Source organism: Rhinoraja longicauda, chromosome 6, assembly GCF_053455715.1.
Source record: "Rhinoraja longicauda isolate Sanriku21f chromosome 6, sRhiLon1.1, whole genome shotgun sequence".
Taxonomy (NCBI): domain Eukaryota; kingdom Metazoa; phylum Chordata; class Chondrichthyes; order Rajiformes; family Arhynchobatidae; genus Rhinoraja; species Rhinoraja longicauda.
Genome location: NC_135958.1, coordinates 71,015,269 through 71,037,905, shown reverse-complemented (window position 1 = coordinate 71,037,905; position 22,637 = coordinate 71,015,269). Strand labels below are relative to the sequence as shown.

The window sequence follows — 22,637 nt, the reverse complement described above, 5'->3', positions numbered from 1 at the left end:
ATCTCCGTTCGGTGGCGCCCGGGCCTCCAGCAGCCCCGGGGCCTGCAGCAGCGTCCAGGCCTGCAGTGTCCGGGCCTGATACGGGACAAGGGCGGTCCCGTACAGGACAAACCAATTTAGCCCAATATTAGCCCAATATTAGCCCAATATACGGGATGTCCCGGTTCATACGGGACAGTTGGCAACCCTAACACATATATATATATATATAGAAAAACCTATATATAAACACATACACACATGTATATACGTGTGTGTGCATCTGATACACACACACGTATATATATATATATATATACACACACGTGTGTGTGTGTGTTTATATATAGGTTTTTCTATACACATACACTGACTTACTCCAGCAATTTGAATCTATCTTCATTGTAAACCAGCATCTACAGATCCTTCCTTCTGAATAAAGTTTATTTTATATATACATAGCAAAAACTCTTTTTGCATTATCTTCAATTATTCAATAGTGTAGTCAATACCATTCATTCCTAGAATATATGAATTATAGATATATATTGAATAATTGAATATATGTATACATATTCCGAATAAAGTTCATTTTTGAAAAAATGACGAAGGCCTCCAGGAGGCGGTGGGGAGGTTCGGACTCCGGCCGCGGGTGGCCGCTGTTGGCGGCAGTTACACCGACGCCCGGCTCCGCGCTCGGGCCTCTCCGTCCGCCGCGCACTCTCCGCCTTTAAAGGGCCCGACGGCGCGGCCGCCCGTCCGCCGGCGATGGCCGGGGTGTCGCAGAGGGAGGCGCGGAAAGCAGCGGTGCGGCGACAGAAGCGGGCTGTCGAGGAGCAGCGGGCCAGGATCAAACTGGTCAGGTTACGCCGTTTACTGTGGCCGGCGTCCGGTGAGGGGAGGGGAGGAAAGGAAAGAGGGGGAGAAGGAAGAGGGGAGGGGAGGGGAGGGGAGGGAAGGAGAGGAAAGGGGGAGGGGAAGGAAAGGGGGAGGGGAAGGAAAGGGGGAGGGGAAGGAAAGAGGGAGGGAGGAAAGGAAGAGGGGGAAGGAAAGGGAGAGGGGAAGGAAAGAGGGAGGGAGGAAAGGAAGAGGGAGGAAGGAAAGGAAAGAGGGAGGGAGGAGAAGAAAGGGAGGGAGGAGAAGGAAAGAGGGAGGAGAAGGAAGAGGGGAGGGAGGAGAAGGAAGAGGGGAGGGAAGGAAAGGGGGAGGAAGGGGAGTGAGAACCATATTTTTCAGTGGAGCACAAACATAAAGCATATTCCAGGGCAATTTATAATTTACCATTTCTCTCTGTTCTACAACACTCCACAGGGTTGTGATAGTCCTAATGACTGTGATGGTCACTGTGATAGTCCTAATGACTGTGGTTTAACTCTCCAAAATGCACCATCTTGCACTTTTCCGAATTAAACTCCATTTACTCTTCCTTGGACCACTCACTCAATTCTTCGTAACTTCCTTTGCCGTCTATGACATCACTTATTTTGGTGTCATCTACAAAGTTTGCTAACCATGCTTTGTCCATTCTCGTCCGAACCTTTGATGTGGATGACAAACAGCCCAAGCACCAACCCAAGGCACACCATTTGTCATGGACCTCTAGTCTGAAAAATGGTATTCCACTATCACCATCATGTTTCCTACCATTAAGCCAATTATATAGCCAATTAGCTACCTTGCCTTGGATCCCATGTGACCTAACCTTCCAGAGCAGCCTGCCAGGTGGAACCTTGTCAAAGGTCTTGCTAAGTATGTATGACCAATGTCTACTACCCTGCCCTCATTGACCTTTATTGTCATGTCATCAAATTAGTGAACTCCATTGCATAAAGCTCTGCTGGCTATCTCAAATCAACCCGTCTTTCCAAATGCATACTATCTTATCCCTCAGATTTCTCTCCAGTAACATGCCCACTGCTCTCTCGTACCCAGGATTTTCAGAAATAAAGGCACAATATTGGCCACTCTTCTGCGTTCCAGCACCTCACCCGATGGCTAAAGACGACGCATATATATCTCAGCTAGGGCTCCTACAATTTTTTTCTCTAACTACCCACTGTGTTCTTGGATATACCTGATCAGGCCCTGGAGATCTGTCTATCTTCACACCTTTGAGATATCCTAATATAATGCTGACTATCCCCAACACAACCCCATTAACTTTTCAGAGCTCCTTGGCCTTCATGTTGTTCTCCAAAATAAAAGCCGCCATAACAAAAGGAGAAACATTCATTGAGGACTTTGCCTTTCTATTGTGGTCACTAAGGAATCCTATTCTTTCCCTCATCCTTTTTTATACTTATTATATAGTATTATACTTAAAAAATCTATCTATTCTGACAAAGCTATGTTATGCCCCCTTTTTGTCCTGAGTTTCATAACTGTACTCCTGCATGCTCAACACTCTTCCAGGGATTCACAATGCCAGCTGTCTGTACCTTGCCTATGCCTTCTCCTATTTCTCTGACCAGAGCTTCAAAATCTCATCATCCACAGTTCCCCACTCCCGCCAGCCTTACCCTTTACTCTAACAGTGACACCAGAACTCTTGCTAATTCACTTTTAAAAGTCTTCCACTTGTCAGACCTTCCTTTTCCTGCTCCAATTGTCAGTTCCTGTTTAATGCCATCATAATCCTCCAATTTAGAACATTAATGTGAACCAGTTCTGTCCTTTTCCGTAACTATTTTAATACTAATAAAACTATATGATCACTGCTCCCAAAGTACTCTCCCACTGATACCTCAGTCGCTTATCCTGTCCCATTTTAGAAGAGTAGGTCAGGCTTTATTCTCTCCCTAATAGGGCCCTCTATATATTACCAGAGGAAACTTTCTTGAACATACTTAAATTTGAAATACTTGCGAAGATTTCACTATTCACTGCAAAGGAAAGTCACATGCCAGCTCTATTCTCTCTCGCTGTTGTTAGACAATAGGCGTAGGAGTAGGCCATTCGGCCCTTCGAGCCAGCACCACCACTCAATGTGATCATGGCTGATCATTCTCAATCAGCACCCCGTTCCGGCCTTCTCCCCATACCCCCCTGACTCCGCTATCCTTAAGAGCTCTATCTAGCTCTCTCTTGAATACATTCAGAGAATTGGCCTCCGCTATACAAGCCTAGCCGCTCCAGTCTTTCAACATATGACAGTCCCGCCATTCCGGGAATTAACCTAGTAAACCTACGCTGCGTGCAAATTTGGAGACCAAAACTGCACACAGTACTCCAGGTACGGTCTCACTAGGGCCCTATACAACTGCAGAAGGACCTCTTTGCTCCTATACTCAACTCCTCTTGTTATGAAGGCCAACATTCCATTGGCTTTCTTCACTGCCTGCTGTACCTGCATGCTTCCTTTCAGTGACTGATGCACTAGGACACCCAGATCTCGTTGTACGTCCCCTTTTCCTAACTTGACACCATTCAGATAATAATCTGCTTCTTATTCTTACTACCAAAGTGGATAACCTCACACTTATCCACATTAAACTGCATCTGCCATGCATCTGCCCACTCACACAACCTGTCCAAGTCACCCTGCAACCTCATAGCATCTTCCTCACAGCTCACACTACCACCCAGCTTTGTATCATCTGCAAATTTGCTAATGGCACTTTTAATCCCTTCATCCAAGTCATTAATGTATATTGTAAATAGCTGCGGTCCCAGCACTGAGCCTTGCGGTACCCCACTAGTCACTGCCTGCCATTCTGAAAGGGACCCATTTATCCCCACTCTTTGCTTTCTGTCTGTCAACCAATTTTCTATCCATGTTAGTACCCTACCTCCAATAACATGTGCTCTAATTTTGCCCACTAATCTCCCATGTGGGACCTTGTCGAAGGGTTTCTGAAAGTCTCGGTACACCACATCCACCGGCTCTCCCCTGTCAATTTTCTTAGTTACATCCAGAAGATTAGTCAAGCATGATTTCCCCTTCGTAAATCCATGCTGACTCGGAACAATCCTGTTACTGCTATCCAAATGCTCCGCAATTTCGTCTTTTATAATTGACTCCAGCATCTTCCCCACCACTGATGTCAGACTAACTGGTCTATAATTTCCTGTTTTCTCTCTCCCTCCTTTCTTAAAAAGTGGGTAACATTAGCTACCCTCCAATCCACAGGAACTGATCCTGAATCTATGGAACATTGGAAAATGATCACCAATGTGTCCGCAATTTCTAGAGCCACCTCCTTAAGTATCCTGGGATGCAGACCATCAGGCCCTGGGGATTTATCAGTCTTCAGTCCCATCAGTCTACGAAAACACAATTTCCTGCCTAATGTGAATCTCCTTCAGTTCCTCCGTCACCCTAGGATCTCTGGCCACTAGAACATCTGGGAGATTATTTGTATCTTCCTTAGTGAAGACAGATCCAAAGTACCGGTTCATCTCGTCTGCCATTTCCTTGTTCCCCATAATAAATTCCCCTGCTTCTGACTTCAAGGGACCCACATTTGCCTTGACTATTTTTTTCCTCTTCACATACCTAAAAAAACTTTTACTATCCTCCTTTATATTATTGGCTAGCATACCCTCGTACATCATCTTTTCTCCCCGTATTGCCTTTTTAGTTTACTTCTGTTGCTCTTTAAAAGAGTCCCACTCCTCTGGCTTCCCATTATTCTTTGCTATGATATACTTCTTCTCTTTTATTTTTATGCTGTCCTTGACTGCCCTTGTCAGCCACGGGTGCCTCTTACTCCCCTTAGAATCTTTCCTCCTCTTTGGGATAAATTGATGCTGCAACTTCTGCATTGTTCCCAGGAATACCTGCCATTGCTGTTCCACCGTCTTCCCTGCTAGGGCCTCCTTCCAGTCAAATCTGGCCAGCTCCTGCTTCATGCTTCTGTAATCCCCTTTGCTAAACTGTAATACTGACACTTCCGATTTTCCCTTTTCCCTCTCAATTTGTAGAGTAAAACTTATCATATTGTGATCACTGCCTCCTAATGGCTCTTTTACCTTGAGTCCCCTTATCAGATCAGGTTCATTACACAACACTAAATCCAGAATTGCCTTCTCCCTGGTAGGCTCCAGTACAAGCTGTTCTAAGAATCCATCTCGGAGTGTTTGTGGAACAAAATGCCAGAGGAAGTGGTGGAGGCAGGTACAAGTGTGGCATATATGACATTTGGACAGTTACATGGATAGGAAATATTATGAGGTTTATGGGCCCGGCCAGGCACAGGTAAGTGGGCTTAGCTCGGCTTGCTTGGCTTATTGGGTCGGAGTGCCCGTTTCTGTACTGTACAGACCGGTGAATCTATGATTCTAAATGGGTAAATTGCATTTCTTAACATTTTACACGTGCTTATTAACTCTTTTCCCCACTTGATGGGTGTGCATCCCTTAACCATTAAGTTCAATGGAGCATATTTCTAATTAGAATGGAGAGAATCATGGTAAGTGCCCGGGGGAAAATATTATGCATCTATGCTTTAATTATAAAATGTTTGCACTGGAAAACTTTTTTTTTTAGTCCCTCAAAACATGATTAAAGCCCATGAATAAGTATCATGTTGTCCTTTAATGAGGCATTAATGGCATTCTTTATCCTAATATTAAAACATCAAATGCCTGGAGAGCTGACATTGTTCTTGTCATTACCACATGGAGACAGTGCCATTACATAATAAATTACCTGTTGGCTTTCCAGCGCATTTATTCTCCATCATTGATCGTTTAACACCAGAGATTATGTATTTATAAAATTGCATTTTAATCAGTTCCTGTAAAACATGGGTTGACATTTTTTGCTTTCACACAAAATGCCTATGTGGTAAACAGTTGCCTATTTCTACTGCACTGCCATAGGTAGGTAACAATGAGGATGAAAAGGATTGGAAATTTCACTGTGTCAATAAGATTTTAATTGTGGGTTGTGATATCTGAATGATGAAAAGCCCTCAGCAATATAATTTTCTTCCTAATGTTATATGTGCATTAATTTTAATGGATGTGCAGGTTTGTAAACATGTTTAAACCAATTGCACAATGGAAGAAATTGTAGCCTGTGAACTTGAAAGGTGCCTAGAGGGCACATTGAGTTGTGTAACTTGCAGAAATTTAAGGTGATCTCTGAAAAATGGTAAACAGGAACTGCAGGAATTGAACGATAAAACTCACCTGACTTCTCTCTTTACAGTTTTGTAGTGCAAGGATTGAGTATCTATTAGGTGATAAACTCACAGAATCAAGCATTCTTTACATTGAGAATTTTCAAACTGTTTTCTTTCGATGTCCAAATTGTATAGCGTTTAACCTTAATTCTAAAGACCCAATGGTTGTAACATTAATAATTTGAAATTGTGAAGAAAATCCTTTTTACACCAAAGATAGCCTCAAAATGCTGGAGTAATTCAATGGGACAGGCAGCATCTCTGGCGAGAAGGAATGGGTGACATTTCAGGTCGAGATACTTCAGACTTAGTCGGGGGAGTCAGGTCTCTTTCCCCTGACACTCAGGCTGAAGAAGGGTCTTGACCCGAAACATCACCCTTTCCTTCTCTCCAGAGATATTGTTTGTCCCACTGAGTCACTCTCGCATTTTGTCTACCTTAGAAAATATCTTTGTAATTGCAAAACCTTTGCTGTTTTGAACTCTGTTATACCTACCTGTTCTAGATTCATGTTATAACTATTCAAAATGTGCGCTTGAATCTGCATCAGCAGCAACTGGTGGTAATCTGTTTACTCATTTTAAACTATCCCTAATTTATTCTCCTGCAGGTCTCTACAATTCTTCAAAAACCAGAAGAGCTACGAACAAAGGATGACGTCACCCTGCTTTCAGCATGTGTTGACACTGTGCAGGAGTTGGAGAAGCGAAAACAGAAGACTGAGGCACGAAAGAGGAAGCTGGAAGAAGTGGGTAATTTGTACAATTTTTCGTACATGGCTGCTGAATTCCATTCAAATATCGATTAGTTGCAGCACGAGACCTTTTCCTGATAGACAGTGGTTTATATTAGGGAATCAATTATTTAAAAAGCTAGAGATAGGCACAAAAAGCTGGAGTAACTCAGTGGGCCAGACAGCATCTGGAGAAAAGGAATGTGGCGTTTTGGATTGAGACCTTTCGTCACATTCCTTTCCTCCAGAGATGCTGTTTGATCCGCTGAGTTACTCCAGCTTTTTGTGTCTATGTTCGGTTTAAACCAGCATTTGCAGTTCCTTCCTACACATTGAAAAAGCTAGAACTAGTCTGCAGTTAAGATCAATACCTGGAGTTATTTCAACGGCGTACAAATAGATTTGTATTCCATCGCATGTATCAAAGTCTCACAGCATCCTATGCACTTTCAGCTTTGTAACCTAATCCTTTAATTATAGTCACCTTTGTTCTGTGGGAATAGTGGCAGCCAATTAGCCATTAATAATGTCCCACATTCACTAAATACAATAATTGGATAATCTGACTTGGTTGGTTGAAGGATAAATATTGGAAAGTACTAAAAATAGCTTCCCAGCCACTCTTCAAAATAATGCCATGGTTCTTTTATTATCTATTCATGGCACTAAAATAGCTGCTGCCATCAAGTATTTTTATCAGAAAATTCAAAGTTCTTTTGGGGAAAGAAAACGTTAGATTTTCTGGAAAATTAACATATTTTCAAAATATAGAAAATCTGAAATAAAAACAAAATGTGCTGGGATACTCAGAAGGTCAGTCGGATAAAAATTGTAAAATGTCCCTAATGTGAAGGATAGTGCTAGCGGGCGGGGATCGTTGGTTGGAGTGGACTCGTAGGCTGAAGGGCCTGTTTCCCCTCTGACTCTATAGACAAAACTAAGACCTTGGAGTTGGGCCCTAAAGAATTTCTAAATCAAGGGAGCTGCAACTGACACAATAGTTATCAATGTTGGTGACCCTTTCATTACCTAAAGAATATGTTAGAGTTCAGTACAAAAGCAAAATGTTTCTGCTGCTTGACAACTGAAATGTGGGGAAAAATGAGTACTGGAAATACTGATGAGTGGCCATTGACTTGAAATGTTAACTGTTTCTCATGCCACTGCTGCCTGATCAGCTGGGTATTTCCTGCTATTCCCGTTTTGATGTCGGAGTTCATTCATCCACTCCCTGAGCCTGTTATTCCAGGAATCGGTTCTTTGGCAGACAGACTGTTCCTTATTCTGAGCCAAATAATGAAATGAAGTGTAGATTCTTTTACCTGAGGAGAGCAGTGAGGTCTAATCTCACGACCTTGATGTATTAACTATTATTGGAACTGAATGTAAAGAAATGAAAGTTAATTTAATTTTCACTTTCACCATAACAATGCATAGTGAGAAACTATTAGCTCTATTATTCAGGTTACAAATTTACCCCCACTCAAATAAACAATAATGTAGGATGATATTGAGGTGTAAAAGAGGCTCCCGAGGTTTTGCAGGCCCTTTTGATTAAATGTAAAAGATACCTTGCATTTGATGAGCAAGGGAATTCTTCTAATGTCTCACCTAATATCTATCCCTCAATACATATTGCCAAAAAGGAATAGCTAATTATTTATCTCTCAGTGATTTGTGACCTTGATGTGCAATTTTTGTCTACCCAGAACAACGATAGCTAAACTTCAAGTCACTTAACGACTTTTGAATAATTTGATTATCTGAGCACATGAAGTGGATGCACATCCTTTCTTTGCCAGAAGTACAACTAAAACTTTCCCAGCTCCTCATCTCCACCAAGTCAATCTCCACCACCACACACTCTACACTGACAAACTGCATCACTGAAATAAAATCTTGGCTTCAATCAAATTTCCTCAAACTCAACTGCAACAAATCTGAAATCATCATCATTGGTCCAAAAACGCTCACCAAATCCACCCAAAACTTCATCCTCAATATTGATGGTCTCCCAGTATCCACCTCCCCTCACATCCGGAATCTTGGAATCATCTTTGATCAAACCCTCTCCTTCGACAAACACATCAAACACATCACAAAGACAGCCTTCTTCCACCTCAAAAACATTGCCCGTCTCCGTCCATCCCTCTCCTTCACAGCTGCAGAAACCCTCATCCACGCCTTCATCACCTCCCGTCTGGACTACGGCAACAGCCTCCTCTATGGCTCACCCTCAAAAATCATCAGTAAACTTCAATACATTCAAAACTCCGCTGCCCGTCTACTCACCCACTCCCTGATCCGTGACCATATCACCCCCGTCCTTTACAAACTCCACTGGCTCCCCATCCCCCAGAGCATCCAGTACAAAATCCTCCTCATGACCTACAAAGCCCTCCATAACCTGGCCCCATCCTACCTGACTGACCTCCTCCACAAGCACACTCCCACCTGCACCCTCCGCTCTGCTGCTGCCAATCTCCTGTCCCCCCCCATCCGGACCAAACTCAGATCCTGGGGGGACAGGGCTTTCTCCATCGCTGCTCCCAACCTATGGAACTCACTACCCCAAACCGTCAGAGACTCCTCCTCACTCACCACATTCAAAACATCACTGAAGTCTCACCTCTTCAGCACTGCCTGCAACCACTGAAGGTCACCTCACCTTCTGTCTCCTTTCTCTGTTCGTTTACTTATTTATCTATTTATTCACTTCTCTATGTTCTAGAAATCCCTGTAAAGCGTCTTTGAGTGTTTGAAAAGCGCTATATAAATGTAATGCATTATTATTATTATTATAAATAGATTATGACTCTCACAGAGAATGCAATATGGACAATAGCCACTTGCGGTCCACACCAGGATTAGCCAAAGTTACAACATATGTAAAAACAAAAGGATGATTAACATTTCTACAAATATTTTAGAGCATAAGCACATTTCGAGGCAAGGCACTTTAATACAATTTCATTATCAGAGGTGTCATAGTTCAAATGAAATATTAAACCAAGGCCCTGTGGTGCTTATTCTACTGCTTCTTAAGTTAAGAGTTCTCTTGCTCTGGTAGTAAAATATCAACACTAGTAAAACAGATCACTTTTCTCACTTGGCGTCTTTCCTGTTTTGAAGCAGATTTGTGGGTTCGCTATATTATAGACGTAACTAGATTTCTGTGATGTCTTGCTGAATTTGTAAAAGACTTTGGTGAAGCTGCACTTGGAGTATTGTGTTCAGTTTTGCTCACTCTGCAGAGAAGATTTATGATGTTTTTTTCCAGCACTTGAGCTACAAGGAAAGGGTGGGAAGGCTGTGGCTTTATTTCTTGGAGCACAGGAAGCTGAGAGATGATCTTATAGATGGTGTATAAAATCATGGGGGAATAGAGAGGGTGAATGCACAATCTTTGTCCCCGAGTAGGGGAATCAACAACTGGAGGGCATAAGTTTAATGTGAGAGGGAAAAGATTTAATAGGCACCTGAGGGCAATTTTTTATCGCAGAGGATAGTGGGTATATGGAAAGAGCTACAAGAGGATGTAGTCGAGGCAGGTACAATGACAACATTTAAAAGACATTGAACAGGTAAGCGGACAGGAAAGGTTTAGAAATATGGGCCAATAACAGGCAGATGGAATTAGTTTAGATGGGGCATCCTGGCATGGACAGGTTCAGCTGAAGGGCCTTTTCTGTACTCTCTGGCACTAATTTGAAGTCATTGGGGTGTTAAGATGAGACTGTCACGCGTTTAGAGCGTTTATTTAACTAACTTTAAGCAATTTGCAGAATGCTATTCTGCAAGATGTCGATGCAGAAAGGGTGCATGTTAATTCTTTACATACTGATATATTTTTTGTGATTTTCCTATGTAGGTCATAGATGAACCTGATGAATTGAAGAAAAAAATTAACCTGCTGGCAACAGCTATTCAGGCAGCACGATATTTAGTGATCTATTCTGGCGCTGGAATCAGCACGGTAAGGTAGTGATGTAACTAAGCTAGGAAGAAAAAAAGAACCTGTTATTTAGAGCTCATTAGAATCAACTGTTGAAGCAGCACTTTGTAGTCACGGCAAAATGGAATCATGAGAGACTGTAGATGCTGCAATCTGCAGGAAAAAACAAACTACTGCAGGAAATCAGTGGGTTGAGCAGCATCTGTAGAGGCATGTGAATTTTCTGTGTTTCCGTGGATTTCCGCATTTTAAAAATCTATTTCCCGCGCTTTTTGCATGATTTCCGCGTTTTTCACTTTGCCAAAATCGTGTTTACCAACGGAGAAATCGGATCGGAAAAAAAAGAAAAGAAACGATGTATAGACTTGTAATGAACACTAGGGTTCTGCTAGAGGTCGCTAGGGGTTCCGTGAGAAATCTCTCGTGCCCTGGAAGTCTCCCCGAAAATGTGGCACCTAGGCTGGGCAAGGCAGCCAATCTTGGCCTCATCGGAACTTCCATGGCCAATTTGTCAATTCGGCTGCTAGAGGTTGCTAGGGGTTCCGCGAGAAATCTCCCTGCCCTGGAAGTCTCCCTGAAAACGTGGCACCTAGTCTGGGCAATGCAGCCAATCTCGACCTCATCGGGACTTCCACGGCTGATCGGTGGGTTGAATTTGCAACCTGTGGCCGGGGTTCTGGAACTCCAGCCTAGCTGGAGCCAGCAAATCGATTCCCATAGCCGACTTCCTTGGCCGGCTCAATAAACCAGCAAAGCTCTGGAACCAAGAGTGCCAGAAAATCAGTGATGGAACTGTAATGAATAAATATTAAATTTAAGTGCAAGATATATAACTAAATTAATTAAAACGGTTAAAATGTAAAACATTTCGATCCTGACTGCGGGTGCTGTCTATGGAGTTTGTCCCCGGGTGCTCCGGTTTCCTCCCACATTCCAAAGAAAGTTGTCATAGTGTCGTACAGTGCGGAAACAGGCCTTTCGACTCAACTTGTTCATGCTGATGAAGCTTTCCTGCATTTGGCCCATAGCCCTCTAACCCCTTCCTGTCTTTTAAGTCTTTATTGTATTCCCTTCTATTGCTTTCCCTGGCATTTCGTTCCAGGTACCGACTACCATCTGAGTGAAAACATTGCCCCTGAAAATCCTCTTAAATCTCTCTCCTCTCACCTTAAGCCTATGCCCTCTAACTTAGAATCCTCTACCCTGGGAAAAAGACAGTGTGTTCACTTTATCAATGCTCCTCAATATATTGTACTCACGATCACCCTCAGCTTCCTACTTCCCAAAGAAAAACGTCCCAGCCTGTTCCCATTGCTATCAGAAGAAACCACCAGAGGCAGTAAATTGTACCTTTCCTTAACATAGATGTGACTATTGTGATTTCATTAATTTACATTGTATTGAGTATCCATGTAATAATAACACTAGAGTGGTGTAGTTTTCTGGGAGAGGATTTGTATAGACTTGTAATGAGATGCAGAAATTGGTTGCATAGTCTATGTAGGAAGGAAGCAGTCTATTTTGTTCGGTGGGTCTTTGAGTCATGGTTGTAGTTGTACAGCATGGAAATGGGCCATTCAGCCCACCATATCCTTGCCACAGCTCTGAACAAGCCTCATATCCCTTGTCAGTATGTACTTCTTATTTTGTTCCTTAAATTCTTATTCAGCTGCTCTTAAATGCATCATGCTATTCATGTCAACCATTTGTGGTGGTATGTTTTCACATTCTCCCCATAAGGTAAAGTGTCTCTGTAATTATTAGAACCTAACTTAAATGTATGGTGTTTAGGCTTTCCCACAAATGGAAACTTTGATATATCGACTCCACCTAAATATTATCATAATTTTAGAAAATGGGTCACTGGGTTAGAGGGTGGCAGAGCCATCAGCTTTTCCAATATTTCCTGTTGTACTCCTGATTTCCCCACACCACAGATTCTACCACTTTTCTTCACACTAGGGGCAATTTACAGTGGCCAATTAACCTACCAACCTACATATTGAGCACGCAGAGGAAACGATGTAGTCACTGGGAGTACGTGCAAATTCTAACCAGACAGCCCGAGGACAGGTTTGAACCCAATTATTGGTTCCGAGTTATTGGGTCTATTAGATGTCCCACGATGCTGCCACTGCTTGCGTTATTCTTTATGTCCGATTTGCACTCTCCGTTTTTTTCCACTGGAGGCTAGTGAGATTAATTACATTTCATGCCTTGCTAAACAAAGCACAGTAGCATATATCAGACCAAATATTTTTAAGAACATTGAGATTTCAAAGAAACAATTGGGGAAAGTGAAAGTAATTTAAAGTACTGTAAGTAAAGTATAGCATGGACACTTTATCACTGCTTCATTAATGAACAGACCTCCATAATAAGATCCGAAAAGAGGATTTGATATTTGCTGTATGTTTAATTCCATTCACAACTCTTCAGTTAGTGCCTAATTCAATTCCTTCGTGCAACAAATCTCAAATACTGGAGAGACAAGAATTTGCAGATGCTGGAAAGTTGAGTAAATAACAAACTGCTGGAGGAACTCAATGACTCAGGCAGCATCTGTGGAGGGAATGGACAGACGATGTTCGGGTCAGGACCCTTCTTCAGACAGATGGAGTAGGGGAGGAGAAAGATCGAATAGAGAAATGGGGTGGGGTAAAGCCTGGAAAATGATAGGTGGATACAGGTGAGGGGGGGGGGGGTGAAAGCAGACGGGAGGAAGAAGAAAGAGGGGGATAAAATGGTAATATGGAACTTGGGAATGGGTGATGACATACGGTGAAGAGAAAAGGAGCTGGGTGACGAGTGGTAAGAGATGGTGGGAGAAATGTCTGGGTGGGGGGGAAATAGAGAGTTTGATATTCACACCATTGGGTTGTAAGTTCACACGTCATCGGAGCAAAATTGGGCCATTCAGCCCATCGAGTCTACTCCGCCATTCGATCATGCCTGATCTATCTTTCCCTCTCAACCCTATTCACCTGCCTTCTCCCCATAACCTCTGACACCCTTACTAATCAAGAATCTGTCAATCTCCACTTTAAAAATACCCAATGATGGCCTCCACAGCAGTCTGTGGCAATCAATTCCACAAATTCACCACCCTCTGACCATAAGTCCTCCTCATCTCCTTTCTAAAGATACATCATTTTATTCTGACTGTGCCCTCTAGTCCTAGACGCTCACCAGTGGAAACATCCTCTCCATATCCGCTCTATCCAGGCCTTTCACTATTCGGTAAATTTCAATGAGGTTCTCCCCCCCCCCCCCCCCCCCCCCATCCTTCTAAATTCCAGCAAGTACAGGCCAATTGCCATCAAACTCTCATCATGCATTAACTCCATCCCAGGGACCATTCTCGTAAACCTTCTCTGGGCCCTCTCCAATGCCAGCACATCCCTCCTCAGATATGGGGCCCAAAGCTGCTCACAATACTCCAAATGTGGTATGGCCACTGCCTTATAAAGCCTCAGCATCACATTCCTGTTCTTATATCCTGGTCCTCTCGAAATAAATGCTAACATCGTATTTGCCTTCCTTGCTACTGATTCAACTTTCAAATTAACCTTTAGGGAATCCTGCACCAGCACTCCCAAGTCCCTTTGCATCTCCGATTCCTTCATTCCTCTGATTCCTGCCCCTTCACCACACGAGCTGGAGCATATCAGAGTGTCATAGTTGGTTAAGATGTATGCTGCCATCTACTGGGACTTTGTGCCTTTGCTGAACAATAGGTAGAGGAGTTTGACAAACGTGAAGAGCAATTTTCCCTTTTATTAAAAAATGAAATAAATCTTTCATCTCCCGTGTCAATGAAGTAAAGATTCTCATTATACTTTCAAACGCAAGATCTCCTCAATCAGCCTTGGTGCCCTTTTTATTTGTGTAAGATTTACTATCTGTTTCAAAGGTTTCCTGTTTATTACTTTCTCAACTAGAAAATGTAGCACTTTTAATTTGAGAGCAAAGATATTGATCGTATGATATTCGTTCTGAGCCCTGACTCCCAGCATTGTTTCCTTCCTAACAAAGGCACAGTGTGAATGGCCTGTCTGGACACTAGCCTGTGAATTAAGAGATGGATATATCATCTTTGTCTATATTTGTCTATGTTGTCTGAAGAAAACTGCCCCAATCAGCTACGTCGACTGTCCATTCCCTCCACAGATGCTGCCTGACCCGCTGAATTCCTCCAACACTTTATGTTTTGTTCATATTTTGCTGCTTGGAGGGTGAAGGTGAGTGGGTGTTATGTACGATTTCTGATCAACAAATAAATGATGGCCAAGACTCATGAGTATTCATTTACTTTGTTTACAATCTTCACTTTGAGGATATAAGTGAGCGGATATGAAATCACACAATTACCACTGTCAGCTTTGGCACTTCAATAGATATTTTAAAGTAATAAGTATATTTTGTGTATATTAAAAAAAAATCCAAGCCTAGAACACAGTGCATATTATCTAGGTAATGCTGAAGAGTATATTTGCATATGATTTCCATTCTGACTTTATTTTTGAGTAATATCGGTTTTACTGACTATTTCTTGTCTAAACCTGAATCTCAAGTTCATGTTCATTAGTCATAAGAGCAGAATTAGGACTTTTGGGCCATTGAGTCTACTCTGCCATTCAATCATGGCTGATCTATCTTTTCCTCTGAATCCCATTCTCCTGTCTTTTCCCATAATCCTTGACATCTTTACTGATCAAAAATTTGTCAACCTCTGCCTTAAAAATATTCAATGACTTGGCCTCCACAGCTGTCTGTGGCAATTAATTTGACTAAAGAAATTCCTTCTCATCTCCTTTCTAAAGGTACATCCTTTAATTCCGAAGCTATGGCCTCTGGTCCTAGCTTCTCCCACTAGTGGAAGCATCCTGTCTGCATTTATTCTGTCCAAACCATCTAATACCATTTTACAGAGCCACCTTGAGTGACCAAACCTTCAGCTTCCATACCCCAACTTTGCGAGGTCTACCTCTGCGTCTATCTTCTATACTCAAAGTTCGTCCATGCTTGCCACTTTGATCAAACCTTTGCCTTTCCCAATTTCCGATGATCGTATTTTATTTCTTTAAGTATCTTGGAAAATATTACATTACTATTGCAAATATGCTCTGCATTTTTACATTAAAACACTGCTCTATATTTTAAAACACTGCTCTATATTTTTTATACCTTGCACAGGCTGCTTCAATTCCAGATTACAGGGGCCCTAATGGAGTATGGACTTTATTGCAGAGTGGCAGGACAGTGAGGTAAGAAAAATATTTTTATGCAGGCGAGTATTTCAGATAATAACTTTTTTGGTTTAGATTTAGGGAATAAAGTATGCTGTTGAATAAAAGGATGAAAACCTGTAATGTCGTTAAATTTATGTTGAAAATCTATACTACAGTTTTGGAGATGGTCCACAGCTACTATTTAATGATAAAAACATGGCATGTGTAGTAGCCAGGAGCAAAATTGTACAACAATTTAGACTGCAAAATCTTCCCCAACCATATAGCTTATTCCAATCTTTGAAGTGTTACTTCCAGTGTACTTAATGTCGGCAGATGTTATAGTTGAGATTGCAGTAAATTACCAAAGCTTTTTCCAGTACTCCCAAAAAGATTTATCTAGCCTTTTTTAAATGTGCACTTTCTTTTATTACATCCTTAAATTATAGTATCCAAGTGTTAGCCCCAATAGTGTTGCTTGAAGGAGGTTCAGTCAGAAATGAGAGTTGTCAAAGAGCAGCATTTTCCACCTCACCTTAAGTCATTAAATTCTCGGAGCCCCATTCTTTGGTTGTTACAAATGGAAGCAATTGAACGCTTCATGATAATGCAAGAAAATAACTGCAGATGCTGGTACAAATCGAAGGTATTTATTTCACAAAATGCTGGAGTAACGCAGCAGGTCAGGCAGCATCTCAGGAGAGAAGGAATGGGTGATGTTTTCGTGTCGAGACCCTTCTTCAGACTGAAGAAGGGTCTCGACCCGAAACGTCACCCATTCCTTCTCTCCTGAGATGCTTCATGATAATGTGCTTATGCTAATATGCACATAGCTGTTATCGATCGGGTTGTACATTAGTTGCCAAAGTGCACGTCTTGGGATTATCTGGTAGGTATTGAGTTTCTAACCAGTAGTATTATCAATAGACCTTCTCTGTTCATACAAAAAGCAATATAATATATTTGTTTGTTGTTTTGAATGTTTTTTTGTCTTTGTTATAAAGCGCAGGAGACCTCAGTGAGGCCGAGCCCACGCTGACACACATGGGCATCACAAAACTTTACAAAGAAAAGTTGGTAAGAATTATGACTTGTATTTCAACATCTGTTCTTCAGGCCACTTTAATAAATGTTGAATTTAAAAGGTAAAATATGAAGTTTGGGCCTTGTCAAAGACAATTGAGGTAGACATTTCAAAATCCTGGTCACTTTGGTAATTAATAAAGTTATGTCGGCATAGCAAGGTTCATAATTGAATTCTAAAAGTGATTTTTCAATGAAAAATGAATACAATTTTAATATTCATATCGCAAGCAATAGATTTCAGAATCTTTTCGCAACAGGGTCAAATCCACTAGTGAAAGGAGCAGCAGATGAATATCATTAATGTATTTTAGGTAAGAGAAGGTCATCCAGAAATCATTGAAACAAAACTGAATTATTCCTAATTTATTTTAATAATAATATTCATTTATTGTCATTGCAACGAGTACAACGAAATTAAAAAAACAGCCAAACCTGACGGTGCGTACAAACATATATGCAATAAATGCAAAAACAAATAAATACATAAATACAATTAAATTAAGTACAAGATTTTTTAACGGTGTTGCCTAGTGCACAGGTAGTGTTCAGTTCTCGTATGGCCCTGGGGTATGCAATACTTTACATACTCTTTTTGAATTTGTACGCTACCTATCAAAATTCTCTTTACATTCACTTCAGGAAAACAACCTTCATATCTGAGATATTAGATACAAGGAACGGCAAGTGCTGGAGTACCTCAGTGGGTCGGGCAGCATCCAGAAAGAACATGGACAGGTTATGTTTTGGGCCTTTGTTCAACCATCTACCTTTTAAAAAACCCTCACCTTTATCCATCTATCATGCTGGGCTGTGTCCTGCCTTCTTCTCTTCCAGTTTTCTTCTTCTCCCCCCCCCTCTCCCCCCCCCCCCCCCCCCTCCCATCACAATCAGTTTGAAGAAGGGTCCCATCCTGAAACGTCACCTATCCATGCTTTCCAGAGATGCTGCCTGACCCACTGAGTTACTCCAGCACATTGTGTTAGTCTTACACATGACTAAGTGCAGGTCCAAAGACATTCAAAGTTTGACACCATCTAGGACAAAGCAGCTTGCTTGATAGGCAGCACATTCACCACCGAAGCAATACTTTCCCCCAAATTGGCTGCAGTATGTAACATTTATAAAATGCAGTGATTTGTCACAGAGACTTTGGCTTATTCTCATCTTGTGAAGTCTGCCATCTAGAGGCTCAAGGGCAGTAGACTCATCTGCAAATTTTCTTTCAAGTTACATACAGTTCTAACATATACATTCATAAAGTCAATTCATGTTGTATTTGGTGTGGCAACTCGAATTGCCCCGTAGCACCCATTCATACTTTCTGAAACTGGGTGCATCACTTTAGCCCTTGGCATCTTGAGTTGGATAATGTCCTGGCGGTGTGATGCCGTAGCTGCACCCTTGCAATGAATTCATGGACATTGATAGAACCCAAAGTTTGGTGGTGCATCTATTCCACTGTTAAATCTAATAGATTGAAGAATTTTCAATTGTCTTCAACATTGTGGCAGCCACAGGAATTCAAAAAGAATTCAAAATTCAGCCTCAGGAAAACTCCCAAATCAATTTTAAAATAACAAATTGTTTATTTAAAACTATAAATTACATGACTTGGAAATAGAGAAACCATTAAGTTGTAATTTGTCCTTTACCAACTGATCCATAGGCTGTAAATTGCCTTTGACACGAATGGGGTGTTTAATCCTTCCCCAGGTTTGTCAGAATGTAAGTCTGGATAGGTGATTGGGTGGTTTACTTTTCCCCCTTTACCCTTTTTTTTGTTTAATACACTGACAAATCCACCAAAGTGGATGCTGCTGCTAGACTCTGCGGAATCCAATAGATGCAGTAACACAGGTACTGGCATCTGTCACCCCAGCGGCTTCCCTGTAGATTCAAGATTTGCATGGGAGGAACTGAATGACTGTGTGTATCTCCATGAATTCCAGGCCGTTGCAGGAAGATTCATTTGGTGTTTTCCTTTGTCACCGGGGCTCCTTATCCAACAACATTATCAGATAATCTTCACCCCTTAAGCCCATTTGGGGATTCCCAATAGCTATTTGACAACCATCAGCGCAAGTATTGTGAAAATGTACTCAATGTGTTTCTGGACTTTGCTTTTAATTGAAATTTTCATCCCCTCTGGTGTCATTTTCTACTAACTTCCTCGGCTCTCTTTCATCGTGCCTGCGTTATGGTGACTACAATTGCACACAATATATCTGCTGCTGCCTAACTGCAACATAAATGTAAAATTTCACTCTGCCAAATCGAATGGTATGATATGCCTTTTAAAAACTTTTGCAATTTCACCTGTCACCTACAAAATCTTGTTTGCAGGTTTCTGTTATAGCACACACCTTATAATCATGCCATTTATTTCATTAACTCGACTTATGTTTTCTGAGCAAAATTTATCACTCAACTCTTCACAGTATTGGCCATATGTCATTCCATTCCATCCTGGGATATTTTACTATAATCGTTATCCTCTCCATATTTTGGAGTTTTGTGTCATCGAACGATTTGAAGTTGTCCCAGGTACACTGAAGTTTAGGTTGTTAATACGTATTTGAAAAAGTGTCCTTGTATTCATCCTGGAAGACTGGATAATGTTTATTTATTATGTTTGGTTTTCTAGTTAATTTCTTACCCATTCAGGCCCTTGAGTTACATGGGCTTCAGTTTTATATCTATTGTGATATACCAGATGCAAGTTAAATCTGTGTGCACAATAGCAACTGCTGTCATTAAGTTCCCTGCTAATTTTTAAGAATATCTCAGTGAAGTTGGGCAGACGCTGATTTATTCAGCCTGCCCGGTTATTTCCAGCTGCACTCGTAGTTCACGTGAAATCACAAATATCTGACAGACAGAGCTTACAGGGAAACTGGACATCTACATCTACTTCTTTAAACTTTAGAGATACAGAGTGGAATCAGGCCCTTCAGCCCACCGAGTCCATGCTGACCAGTAATCATCGTGTACATTAGCACTATCCTACACACTAGGGGCAATTTACAAATTCCAGAAACCTATTAACCTACAAACCTGTACATCTTTGGAGTGTGGGAGGAAACCGGAGAAAATCCACGCAATCATAGGCATACAAACTCCATACAGACAGCACCTGTAGTCAAGATCGAACCCAGGTCTCTGGCACTGTAAGGCTGCAACTCTACCACTATGCACTATGCCGCCCAATTCTTATTACATTCTGTTTTGAATGTTGGAGTGCTGGCGTTTTGGAAGTGTTCAATTTTTTAATTCCAAATTGGAACAAGTACCATATATATTAGGACCAGCAAGTTGAGAGTGTATGCAGATTAATGGTAGTGCAGTAGTCCTTGGAGTTTCTTAGCTTGGCCCAAGAGCTATGACACAGTAGTTCAGGGGCCAGCCATCTTCTGTTGCTTTAACAATGGCCTTCTATTAGCAAAGTTTGCTAATGATTGTTCAGAATTTGCTCCATTCTCGACTCCAGAAACTAAATTATTCCAACATTCCAAAGTTTTACACTATCTGGTTCAAAATACCCCAGGACATTGGAATCCCCTACCAAATCATTAATTTCCCCTGTTGGCCTAACGTGGGTACACATCTCGAGGGCAAATAAAGGATGGGCAATAAATGCTGGTCATTCTAGCATTACCTACATCCCAAAATAATTTGTATTTTTGTAAAAGCACAAATGAACAATTTCCTCTTTACTTCCTGCTGCCTGGAAATCTCTGGTGCACAAAGGAAATTGCTTTGATGTCACTACCGTAAAGTATGTCATTATATTATCCTTGAAAGTTTGTTAGGATGTCAAATGATCTGGAATACAACTGATAACAACCTATCATGGCAAATGATTTGAAACAGATGAACATTTGTTCATTGAGCAGGTCACTTTAGAAGATGCTTCACTGAATCTTTCACAGTGGCATTTAATGTCAGTTGCATTCTAAATGGCGTTGGTGTGCTGAAATACAATTAATGAAATGACCTAAAATTAATTGTGGAAAAGCTAATACTCTTAAACTTATCCTATAAATATAAAAGTAATAGATGTAATGAATGTAATAAATATAAAAGTAATAGATGTAATGAAATAAGAGTAAATACCTTGGATGGCACGATGGCTCAGTGGTAGAGTTGCTGCCTTACAGCGCCAGAGATCCGGGTTCGATCCTGACTAGGGTGCTGTCTGTATGGAGTTTATACGTTCTCCCCGTACCCTGTGTGGATTTTCCTCGGGTACTCTGGTTTCTTCCCACAATCCAAAAACATGGCGATTTGGAGGTTAATTAGCTTTGGTGACATTGTAAATTGTCTCTAGTGTGTGTCGGATGGTGTTATTGTGCGGGGATTGCCGGTCAGCGCGGACTCGGTGGGCTGAAGAGCCTGTTTCTGAGCTGTATCTCTAAACTAAACTAAGATGACAGTTTGCTACAGCTGAGGTTAAGAACAAACAATGAAATATAAGCAAGATACTGAAATATGCAAGAACTGTTCTAAATATTATAGAATTGCAGAAACATTCTGATTACAGTTGAAAGCTGCAGTTGTTAAACTAATGAACTCTTGATAAGTTCAACGGAGACTATCCCATGGAAATGTTAGGATTCTTGCCCAAGTTTTATGTAAGCCTTTTGCAAAGGTCCCTTTGCTGACTGAAGCCACATTCACATTTAACTGTGTCTCGGGTATTTTATTGTTGGCTCAGGATTTCCTGAGCAAGATTAATAACTATACAATGTGGCAGGACAAAAGGATGCCCACAAATGCAAGAGGTATTTGAGCTTTTTATTATTGTATAGTTAATGCTAATTATGTAGCCTAACAATCCTGGTTCACATTGAGGTTATGTTGCTGCAGTCTACCAACTTCTGTTTTGAAAATAGTTTCTTCTAATTCACTGAAGACCTGTTCATTTTAATTAATTTTCAAGATGCAATAGAGTTATCTTTCGTGAGTGTAGTTCGCCCTTGCTCATTGTGTACCATTGACAAGTTTGCAAATCTTCATTCTAAACATTTTTTGTCAGTTTTAGCTTTCTAAAGTCATTTGTTGCAGGTTTGAGTTTCTGAGAACCTAGTCCCACAATGTCTGTGCTAAACATGGCGCCAAGATCAACTCTTTTCTGCCTGCACGTAATCCATATCCCTCTGTTCCCTGCATATCCATGTACCTATCCAAAAATCTTTTAATGCCACCATAGTATCTGCCTCAGCACCATCCCCATCAATGCATTCCAGGCACACACTACCCTCTGTGTAAAATGAAACTTGCTCCGCACAACTCCTTTAAACTGCCCCTCTCACATTAAAGCAATGCCCTCTAGTTTTTGATATTTGGCTAGGGAAAACAGCTCTGACTGTTCGTTCTATCTATGCCTCTCATAATTTTATTTTCTTCTATCAGGTCTTTCCTCTACCTCTGCGTTCCAGAGAAAAAATCGAGTCTGTCCAACCTCTCCCTGCAGCTAATACACCCTAATCCAGGCATCATTAGTGATTTGTGAAAATTAGCTGTTT

The 22,637-nt window shown here is 41.3% G+C and overlaps 1 protein-coding gene across 1 annotated transcript in view; it reads left to right on the top strand.

Moving 5' to 3' along the window:
• Positions 1–671: 671 nt before the first annotated feature.
• The window catches only part of sirt7 (sirtuin 7), a 36,388-nt gene continuing 14,422 nt past the window's right edge, over positions 672–22,637 (top strand). Inside the window, exons 1-5 of the mRNA XM_078401319.1 lie at positions 672–837; positions 6,718–6,855; positions 10,712–10,816; positions 15,992–16,062; positions 17,031–17,103. Of these exons, the coding sequence (XP_078257445.1) occupies positions 748–837; positions 6,718–6,855; positions 10,712–10,816; positions 15,992–16,062; positions 17,031–17,103 (477 nt within the window). The 5' untranslated portion in view covers positions 672–747. The remainder of the gene's footprint in view (positions 838–6,717; positions 6,856–10,711; positions 10,817–15,991; positions 16,063–17,030; positions 17,104–22,637) is intronic.